Source organism: Barbus barbus (genome assembly GCF_936440315.1).
Source record: "Barbus barbus genome assembly, chromosome: 49".
NCBI lineage: Eukaryota > Metazoa > Chordata > Actinopteri > Cypriniformes > Cyprinidae > Barbus > Barbus barbus.
Genome location: NC_136727.1, coordinates 12311139 through 12322715, shown reverse-complemented (window position 1 = coordinate 12322715; position 11577 = coordinate 12311139). Strand labels below are relative to the sequence as shown.

The window sequence follows — 11577 nt, the reverse complement described above, 5'->3', positions numbered from 1 at the left end:
ATTACTTTGAGTGGCTGTTTCCTCTCTGTTGTGGTAACGTCTGAAGATTATATGATGCTTCGCTATTAGTAAACGCAATCAAATGTGAGCCTATTGATCAAAAGAATAAACAGATCTTTTGGTTCTCTTTTTTGTGGGTCACATAAAACCGCAAAATGCTTATTTTTTTCACACAGGCCCTATATCTTGTGTGCCAACAGTAATGATTTGTTGTCTTGATATGTGTTGCATAAGGAGGTACGTTTTGTCCTTACTGACCTGGTCGTGTGTTTTTTGGGCTTTCTGCAGCCAGACGCGCCATTGGTCGTAGAGTTTGATGCTGACGTCCGTACAGCCGTAAGAGTGTTTGCGCATCCAGCCGAAAAACTGCTTAAGCTCCTTTCGTAGCGTTGAGTTGTGCTCGCTGGGCTTCGAATCGCACGAGCCAATATGTGACCTGTCTGTTTGGGAAATGACAATGCATTAATGTGATTAGTTTTTGGTGAGAAATTACAAAAATCTTAAATATTGGTGGCAAATTCAAACTTAAAATACTCAGTATATATATATATATATATATATATATATATATATATATATATATATATATATATATACTAGGACTGGGCAATTATAAAAATGTGTTTATTTATTTTTCTATTTTGCAGCCTTTTGACAGTATTCAATATGGGTTCATGATATAGCAGGAACATGTCTGTTATCAAAATTAATATATATAATTTACTATATATAATCTAATATGTATGAATTCACTTTAATTGTTTTAGATTTTAGTGTTTTTCCAAAAACAAGAAAATAATCATCATCCTATCAGTAACAGTCTGAATTTTTGTATTGGCGAATCCTTAATCTCAATATTTATTCTGCCAATTCTTTTTGAAAAATGTTAATATTTTTAAATAAAAAAATATCAGTATTTACCTACATAAATTTGTATTTTAACAATGTATTATATGAAAAATAACACATCTTTGACTGAATTAACAAGTGACGCAAGTGAATTAAGTTTGGAAGAGTTTTTTATATTATATATTATTATAGCTTAATAACATTTTAATTAACTTTTTTCATTTTTTTTTCTTTTTACTTTTTAATTTAAGATTTAAAACTTTTGGTTATGTGCTGTCATTTTATTAGTTTTTGTTTTTAATATTTCTATTTAGCCTTAGTTTTAGTAATTTTAGTACTAAATTTATTTATTTTTTGTTTTTCAACTAATATTTACATTTTATTTTATTTTACTTCAGCTGTACGTCAATAAAGAAAATGATATTTAATTGTTTTAGTTTTAGTTAGCAATAACAAGAATATCTGTCAGGATCCTACCCTGACAGTCTTGTCTGTCTTGTCCCTGTTCAATGTTTCTTTGTTTGTTTTGTGTCTGAGCACATGGCTCTGTCTCTGTTTGTGTTTGCCACGTGCTCCTCTTGTCCAACCTCCCTGTTTCCCATGGTCACGCCCCCTTGTTTAGTCCCTGTCTAGTCCTCGTTTGCTTGATTGTGTTCACCTGATCCTCGTGTGCTCTGCTGCTTTATATTGTGTTCCTTTCCCTTGTGTCTTTGCTGGTTCGTTTTGGTGTTTACCTGTTTCTTGGTCCTAGAGTATATCCTTAGCTCTTGCTCAAGTGATTTTTTGATCTCATATCTTGTTATGCTATATCCTCAGTTCCTTTTTGTTTTCTCTAGTTCTGTCTAGTTCTTGTTTTTTCATTGTGCATTATCTAGTTTTGTTTTCTCTTTGGATTTAGATTTTCTTTTGTCTGTCTTGTGTCGTTGTGTTGTCTTGAGTCTTGTCTTGTTTGTTGTCGGGTTTTGCCCTGTCCTGCCCTTTACCCAGATTCCCTGGCCTCTGACCCCTACTACCTGGAAGCAGCTCTCCACTCTCAAGAGCCAGGTCTTTGGTTCTGTGAGTCACTACCTGGCAGCTAGACTGGTGCGATTTCTGAGATTCACTTCAAGCTACGTGTTCAAGTCTGCTGCCACCTTGGACAGGCTCAGTGGTCATCCCTCCTGCCTGTATCATGTTGTCTGCCCTGCCCCTCTGTTTGGACTGATTCACGTCTCACTCTCCCTGCTGTTTCTAGTCAACGTCTTGTCAATAAACCACCATTGTCCGCTCATTTGCATCTGGGTCCTATTTCTTGAAGATCCCTGACAATATCGTTTGGAATTGATTCATTCATTGAACTGATTCACGAAAATAAATTGAAATTACCAACAAAAAATAACTATTCTAACGCTTTCATACAAGGAATGTGAAACTAGTCTAATGACACACTGTTTATAGGACATTTAAAGGCAATATCCACAACATTGCTTAATTTTAAGTCACTAGCAATATTGTGTATAATGTGTAAGTACATCGTGATTCTTCCATTTTGATTCTATCACCCAGCTCTTTGCAGTCCCCATTATTTGATTTCATTAAATTAGTGTCTACATTTTAAACACGAATCATCAGATAAATACATTTGTAAGACATTTGTTAAATTCAACCCCAGTTGACGACAGTTGCTTAAATGCTGTCGATTGTACAGTGTTGCCCTGAGCGATGTTCACATACCCATGAATAATAGGCTATTTACCAGCTCCATGCTAATGAGCTCCAAAGCATTAAACACAGAATGCAGGAGGGGGAGCTCAGACTTGCCATAACTCATATTGCTTGGCGTAAAACAGAGCTTAATAACATCCTCTCTTTAATGCAAGACATGTAACATCATTTCTTATGAACCGAATCTGTTTCCACTAAGTTTCAGATCGACCGCTTCTTTAATCTGAACATGCTCTAAAGACTTTTTTAATTTATCAATCTAAAAAAAGCCCAAAGAATTCATCAATTGCCCCCTTAAGCGCTCTGACATTTTGCTAAAGTCTTTTGAATCTACTTGTGAGAGATCTCTATCAAGTAGCTCGATGTTTTTTCAGTCTTTGCATATGGTTTGAATCTAATTAGCTTGTGATGTGAAGTGAAGTGACATTCAGCCAAGTATGGTGACCCATACTCGGAATTCCTGCTCTGCATTTAACCCATCCAACGTGCACACACACACTGTGAACACACACACACAGTGAACATACACCCGGAGCAGTGGGCAGCCATTTTATGCTGCAGCGCCCGGGGAGCAGTTGGGGGTTCGGTGCCTTGCTCAAGGGCACCTCAGTCGTGGTATTGAGGGTGGAGAGAGCGCTGGACATTCACTCCCCCCACCTACAATTCCTGCCGGCCGGAGACTCGAACCCGCAACCTTTGGATCACAAGTCCAACTCTCTAACCATTAAGCCACGACTTCCCCTTCCCCTGCAGAAGCCTAATGTGAAGTAAAGGGACACTGCATTATTACGTTTTGATGTAACTCACCAATGCCAGGTGTCGACGCGGCGGTCGAGTGGCTCCAGTCGCTCCAAATACCTGCTTTCTTCGAGCCGTAGATACCTATCGGGTTGCAGCGTACCTGGACAAAATACACTGTACCGGCCCTGAGACCCGCTAACCGACAAGACGTCTGGTTCCCAGCATCATCTATGACCTCATGAGAAATAGAAAATAAAAACTAAAGTATGTGCACCAGACATTATATAGGGGAAAGCTGTTCACCCAAAAATGTAAACTCTGTCTTTTTTTCCCACCTTCATGTCACTCCAGACCTGTAAAAGTTAAACAGGTTTGGAACAATATCGTAATAGTGGTCCATAGGACTATAGTGCACTATATTCCAACCATTCTGAAACCATACGACAGGTTTCTGAAAAAAAAGAGTGAAATTATAGCTGATAATCTTCCCCTCCAGTGAGATGTTAACTGCTGGATCCTAGCGTCAGTGAGTTTAATGTGAGAACTGGATTAGTCAGTTAATAAATAAATCATTCAGTCAATCAAAAAAAGCTATCAAATGTGTTCAAAAGACTTAGAATATAGCACACAAGTCGTATGGACTACCTTCATGAGGCAGGACATCATTTTGGGGTTAAGTTAAGAAAGGAGTGGCCAGGAGATTCCTTTAAAATTCTCATTTTATCTATTTTTTCTACTTGCGTAGAAACACACGAGGCTGATTGAACATTAACAGTTCATAAATGTTCATTTTGGGGTGAACTATTCCTTTAAATTTTGCTCCTGCGGACCACTTTCCTTCATTATCTTAGAATTTAGCTCCAAAACACAGTACCTGCTTGGAAGTTTCTAGTGATCTTGAAGACCTTGATTAACTGGTTCAGATGTATTTAATTAGGACTGGAGCTAAACTCTGCTGAATGGTGGTCCTCCAGGATCAGGATTGGGCACCCCTGCTCTTTTGGACTAAACCAGGGGTGGCAAATCCTGCTCTGTACTCTTGAAAATAAAGGTTATTTATTGGTATCTCTGGTTCCATGAAGAACCTTTAACATCTAGTGATGTTTACAGTGAAGCCATTGATGAACCGTTTTTGGTTTCCCAAAGAACCTTTCAGTGAGCAGTACATTTTGTTTTCTTAGTGTGAAGAACATTTTTAAAAATCTAACAAGCCATTTTACATTAAAAAAAAACAACCTTTGTGCAATGACAGAAGAACCATTTTGGGTTTCCAAAGAACTGTTCACTGAAAGGTTCTTTGGAAACCCAAAATGGTTCTTCTGTCATTGCTGTGAAGACCCTTTTTTGGAACCTTTATTTTTAACAGTGTTTAGCTCCAAAACCAATTAAACACCTGAACCAGCTAATTAAGGTCTTTAAGATTTCCAGACAGGTGTGTCGGGGCAGATTGTAGCCAAATTCTAAAGGACATTGGCCCTCAAGGAGCAGGATTTGCACTCGCCTGGACTAAACCATTCCAGCCATACCTTCCATTCGTCGCTCTCCTCCACACGGTATCGTATCTGATACGTGGCCTGAAACAGGTAGTCTTTCAGGGCAGGAGGACTGCCCCAACGTACACTTAATTGATCTTCCAGATCTCCAACGCGGCTCACAAGGATATCAGGAGGCGGATCTGTAGTTACTGAAAGGAATATTTCACAACATCAAACATGTACAAAAGTCATTTTCAGAACTGTTGATTAAACCCAATAAAAGTTGGTAACCGTTAAATGATTCTTCCTTTGACTTCAAAGACTAGCTGCTTGTAATTGAATCTCCCAATAAACCTTCATCAACGCTCATTAGCTAGATTATATTTTGCCGTAACTACGGCAATCTCCCGTTTCCATTGTTGTTTGAAATGGACGTGCTCCACTGCTACGTTTTTTAATCAAGCTTGCCTTTAGGGCAAAGCCAATCATGGAGCATTCCAGAGCTTATTGTTTCAGAAGATGAGGAAATGAGGCCTTAAAGATGTAGTAATGTAATATCTTCGCTTTTCTCAGCAAAAAGTGCTGATTGATGGATGTAGTTTAATTGTGATTAATTCGATTAATGCATTGGTATGTCAAATAAGTCATTTGATTAAAAATTTTAACCAATTGCCAACAGGCTTTCAGCTGCCCATTGACCTTTAAAGTACTATTTTCACGAGTTGCCTTTTGGAAACATTTCAGCTGTTGGAAAGTGTTTTTACAGTCTGTAAAAATCTTTTCTCGCAGACGAATGTGTGCGCACCATATGCGAGACGCTCAGATGGTTTTGTGCATTTATGTGCAAGTTAGTAAGCGCGAAGTTATCCCAAGTCACCTTGATCTCAATCTCAGTTTTTCCACCAAACTTGCATATTTTAGACTTACTTACCTACATCTAAAATGTCTAAGGTGATGACATCAGAAGTGGCAGAGCTGAGCTGATTGGACGCCTCCACCCAAACTTCATATGGTGTAAAAATGGCAAGGTCGCGAGGAACGTAGCATGTATACGGTTGTCCTGTGTAGTCCAAACAGTCTTTCTCTTTACCGTACCATCTAGATGGTTATTAAAATGGAAGAGTTGCATATTAAAAGGGATTGTTGCAAAACAGATGTCAGTATAACGTTTTTGGTGTCAAAATCTCACTTTAGTTTGTACTTGAGGATGTATTTGGTGTTGATGAATGTCTCTCCTTGACTTCCCGGACTCCATCTGCAGCTGAGATCCTTGGTGTTTCGTGACCAACATGTCAGGTTGACGGGTTTCTCAGGGGGCGCTATATGTCAAATTAAAATAAAAAGAAGAGGACAGCATGAATATTCAAAAACACATGGCAAAAAAATCAAGCTGGAGGTGTTCACAAACTCACAGCCAACATAAAGACATGATCCAGCCAACACTTCTCCATTGCTTCGGTGGCAAACCAGGTTGTCTCCTGACCGCTGCAAGGAGCCATTGAGTTGATGAAGTGTGACACTGGATTCGGTCAGGCTAAGGACCTTATAAGAGTTTCTAGCCAAGCGTTTTCCATTCAGCGTCCAGTACAAGGATCTAGCTGTTATTTCCAGCTCAGCGCTAATGGTGCACACCGCAGTCAAGCTCGAGCCGATCTGAAGCACTGGATCCTGGGGGGATATGACAGCCAAGTCTGGGGGTCAGAAGAAGAGGAGACTTCATGATTCCAGCAATTTTATAACTGGATTTATGACTGCAGTTGGAAAGGTCGCACAAGGTCATATTTCAGCAACTTAAGTGGTTTTCCATCTTGTAAATATTTGTCCTGTGTGTCCGCAGAGCTCATATTTATTCATGTTTAAGCCAAATGGACAGAGGGAACGATGACTGGATTTGAAGAGCTACTACTGGCCTTCGGGGGAAACCGAGTGTTGATGCAGATCATTTCTGCTCCTGGTGGGAGGCGGACAAACTCTTTAACATGTGCCATTGGACACTAAGGAACACTGAAGAGTTGGGAAACAAGACTGAATAATTAATGTATTAACTATGGTACTGTACTTGTTAGGAAAGACTTACCTTATTGGACGCTTTTCCTCCTTTAGCATTGTCTGGAAAAACTGACCAGTGAATGAAAAATTCTATTCACAATAATTTTCAATTATGTACACAGTTTTCATCTCTTCTAGTGGAAGGATGTGTTACTTAATGAATTTGCTTTTTAAATAAATAAATTTGTATCCTTGATAATCTTATCATGTGACTGTTTCATAAAAGCAATGCACTCCAAGACGGGCTATGTTTGTCAGTAACACGACTTTTACTTTAGGTTTTTCTGTTTGTTAATACACAGTTATTATCCTATTGTAGATATATTTACATCTTAATAGGATGTCTTTACACACTTTTGCATTAATTTCCATTAGTTTCTTCCAAATGCAAGTTATTATTAGTGCTGTAAGCGATTATAAGGTCGCCTTTAAACAATATGAGAAGTTTTCAGAACATTTCTGTCATTGTTTTTTTCTTTTGAAGAAAGTCATTGCTAATGGCAAGTTACCACTGTTAAAATTAATCAATCTTTCTTAACTATTGAATTTACCGTAAACTAAAACGAATATGACCTCTAAATTGACAAACGTGAGTAGAGATGAAAATGAAAACATAAACACCTCCAACAAGACCTTTAAATGAAGATAAGAAGTTTGTAGACGTCTTCTCAAATAACTTTACTTCAAAGTAAACTTCAAATACACTTGAAATTGTACTTACGTGCTGTGAGCGCATATGGAAGAAGCGCAAAAAACAACAACATAATGACTAAAATTGTCATTTGTCTGCCGCGCGCGCTCTCGACTCGATTCTTGTCATGCTGATGGGAGCGCGCGCACGCATAATCCATTCTCCTTCACATAAATTGCTGAAAATGAAAAGCCTCAATCACCAGAAAGCTTCGTAAAAATCATTGCTGGTTCTGGAAAGCACCATTATGCGGAGAGGACGCTCAGATTCACCTTCACACTCAATTTTGGAGAAGAATCAATATAGCGCACGCCTCAAAAGCTGAAAAAGTTGATTCTTCTGAAGCTCCTCCCATGTCTTACCACACAGCCACAAGTCATTATTAGTAGCGCATCTGCAGCCAGTGTTTTCTTTTCTTTCTTTTTTTTGTATACTGAGTTGGCCACAACAGAAAATAATGAAACAAGCCCTTCCCAAAATCCTTCCTTTTTGTATTTGTCTGCTGTTCCTCACGTAGAAACAGATGTAGGCTACATCTAAAGTTTGTTCTACAGCCAATAACACACGATTAATTTTTGTCTACATCGCATAGTTTATAATGGTCTGTTTTGTGCAATGCAGCTCCACACCCAGTGCTACTTTACAACGAATTGTGTAATGCCTGAATAGTTAGAACACACTATAATTTAGAGATTATTTCATTCATTTCTCATAACCATAATTAAATTTTTACCTATGAATGTGTATTGGACTTTAAAGCAAAAGGTGCTTTTATCTATAAAAGTTAGGGTATGTGTTTTATTCCTGGTCACAGTTGTATTATTCAGTTTCAAACATTAAAGTACACACACACACACACATATATATATATATATATATATATATATATATACACACACACAGTGGCATGGGAAAGTTTGGGAACTCCTTGCATAATCTGTGAAAATGTGAATAATTTTAACAAAATAAGAGAGGTCATACAAAATGCTTGTTATTTCTTATTTAGTACTGTCCTGAGTAAGATATTTTACATAAAAGATGTTTACATATAGTCCACAAGACAAAAAAAAAAAAAAAGACATTAAGAGCCGGGGGGTGAAAACTTTTTGAATTTGAAGATCAAGGTAAATTGTACTTAATTTGTCTTCCGGGAAACATGCAAGTATCTTTTGTTGCTTCAGAAGGGCAGCACTAAATGGAAAAAAAATGATATTTCAACAAAATAAGAAAAAATTGGACATCTTCATCCTGTTCAAAAGTTTTCACCCCCGGGCTCTTAAGGCATTGTGTTTCCTTCTGGAGTATCAGTGAATGTTTGAACCTTTTTTAATTGTTGTGTTTGAGTCCCTCAATTGTCCTCAGCGTGAAAAGATGGATCTCAAAATCATAGTCACTGCTGGAAAGGGTTCAAATATGCAAAAGATGCTGGAAAACTGAGGAATCTGCAGGACATGGAGGATTTTTCTGAAGAACAGTGCTCAGTTTAACTGTTCAGAACAAACAAGGGACTCAAACACAACCATCACAAAACAAAAAAACAGTCGTAGATCATCCAGGTAACCACACACAGTATTAAGAACCAAGGGTTCCCAAACTTTTGAAGGGGGTTATTTTAATAATTTCAGCTGTTTGTTTATCTTGTGGACTATATGTAAACATCTTTTATGTAAAATATCTTACTCAGGACAGTACTAAATAAAAAATAACATGCATTTTGTATGATCTCTCTTATTTTGTTAAAATTATTCACATTTTCACAGATTCTGCAAAGGGTTCCCAAACTTTTGCATGCCACTGTATATATATATATATATTTATATATATATATACAGGTACATCTGAAAAAATTTGAATATCGTGAAAAGGTCAATATTTTTTGTCACTCACTTCAGAGAGTGAAACCCATATATTATATAGATTCATTACTCATAGATGATTATGGCATACAGATAATGAAAATCCAAAATTCAGTGTCTCAGAAAATTAGAATATTACATAAGATCAATAAAAAAAGGATATTTTAAACAGAAATGTCAGGCTTCTGAAAAGTGTGTTCATTTCTATGCACTCAATACTTCGTTGGGCCTCCTTTTGCATGAATTACTGCATCAATGCGGCGTGGCATGGAGGCAATCAGCCTGTGGCACTGCTCAGGTGTAATGGAAGCCCAGGTTGCTTTGATAGCGGCCTTCAGGTCATCTGCATTGTTGGGTCTGGTGTCTCTCATCTTCCTCTTAACAATACCCTATAGATTCTCTATGGGGTTCAGGTCAGGCGAGTTTGCTGGCCAATCAAGCACAGTAACACCATGGTCACTGAACCAGCTTTTGGTACCTTTGGCAGTGTGGGCAGGTGTCAAGTCCTGCTGGAAAATGAAATCAGCATCTTCATAAAACTTGTCAGCAGAAGGAAGCATGAAGTGCTCTAAAATTTCCTGGTAGATGGCTGCGTTGACTGTGGACTTCAGAAAACACAGTGGACCAACACCAGCAGATGACATGGCAGCCCAAATCATCACTGACTGTGGAAACTTCACACTGGACTTTCACAAGCAACATGGATTCTGTGCCTCTCCACTCTTCCTCCAGACTCTGGGACCTTGATTTACAAATGAAATGTAAAATTGACTTTCATCTGAAAAGAGGACTTTGGACCACTGAGCAACAGTCCAGTTCTTTTTCTCTGTAGCCCAGGTAAGACTCCAACATTTTCATTAAGTTTGCGGATGACACGACTGTGGTGGGTCTCATCAGCAACAGAGATGAGACAAACTACAGGAGCAAGGTGAGCCGCCTGGCCGGGTGGTGCAGTGACAACAATCTCTCTCTGAATGTGAAGACGAAGGAGATTGTTGTTGACTTCAGGAGAGTACACACTCAGCATGCCCCTCTGACCATCAACGGTGCGACTGTGGAGAGAGTGAGCAGCACCAAGTTCCTGGGTGTGCACATCACAGAGGACCTCTCCTGGACTAACAACACTGTAGCACTGGCCAAGAAAGCACAGCAGCGTCTCTACTTCCTCCGCAAACTCAGAAGAGCCAGAGCCCCGGCCCCCATCATGTGCACCTTCTACAGAGGCACCATCGAGAGCATCCTAACCAGCTGCATCACTGTGTGGTATGGCGCTTGCAACGCATCCTGCCGCAAGTCACTTCAACGCATAGTGAGAGCAGCTGAGAAGATCATTGGTGTCTCTCTCCCCTCCCTCCAGGACATTTACAACACCCGTCTCACCCGCAGAGCCCTCCGCATTGCAGGTGATCCCACCCACCCGACACACAGCTTCTTCAGTCTGCTGCCATCAGGGAGGAGACTGCGGAGTCTCCAGGCGAGGACCAGCAGACTGAAGGACAGCTTCATACATCAGGCTGTCAGGAAGCTGAACTCCCTCCCGTCCTTGCCCCCCCTCCCCTCTTTCATCCCCATTTAACACAGCAACACACTAGGAACTCTGACTCTGTGACGCCCCCCACACCCATAGGACCCCCCCCCCCACCGACCACCAAACTGTGACCGGCACCTGTCACTTGTGCAGCATTGGCTGATCACTACCCATCCAACATTGACTGCAAATTACCTCTTCGGATAGTCTGACAAAAACTATCCGAACAGTCACTTCAACTTGTCACTTTAACAGACTGATAAGCTCTTCTTGCACTACACTCATAACAAAACAAAACAAATCTGCAGTTTTGTTTTTGTACATTCAACTGGTTTGCACTCCATCTATTCTGCCATGTGCCTTATGCACTTTATCTATCTCTTTTTTATTTTTCTACAATGTCCTCAGACTGATTAGCTCTTTTGCACTACAAATATATCTACACAGTGTTGTTTTTATTTAACTGGTTTTGCACTCTATCTGCCATGCGCCTTATGCCACTTTATCGATCTAATTCTTTTTTTTTTCTACAATATCCTCATTTGTATATTTGTATAGTTGTATGTACATATGTTTAAACTGTATTTATCTGTATCTGAACGTGTTTAATGTTAACTGTATGCACCAAGGGTCTGAGAGTAACGCAACTTCAATTCTCTATGTATGTGCTGTACATGTGGAAGA

General features: G+C 39.2%; 1 protein-coding gene across 3 annotated transcripts in view; it reads right to left on the bottom strand.

The window, feature by feature from the left end:
- Positions 1–7780, bottom strand: part of LOC306867131 (C3 and PZP-like alpha-2-macroglobulin domain-containing protein 8) — a 52154-nt gene extending 44374 nt beyond the window's left edge. For 2 of the 3 annotated variants that reach the window (XM_079412669.1, XM_079412670.1), the window contains exons 1-7: positions 7540–7780; positions 6182–6460; positions 5959–6088; positions 5701–5867; positions 4821–4978; positions 3361–3529; positions 259–436 (exon numbers count right to left, since the gene is read on the bottom strand). In XM_079412669.1, the coding sequence (XP_079268795.1) occupies positions 259–436; positions 3361–3529; positions 4821–4978; positions 5701–5867; positions 5959–6088; positions 6182–6460; positions 7540–7669 (1211 nt within the window). In that variant the 5' untranslated portion in view covers positions 7670–7780. The remainder of the gene's footprint in view (positions 1–258; positions 437–3360; positions 3530–4820; positions 4979–5700; positions 5868–5958; positions 6089–6181; positions 6461–7539) is intronic. The other variant, XM_079412671.1, reaches the window with a different exon arrangement.
- Between the last annotated feature and the right edge of the window lie 3797 nt (positions 7781–11577).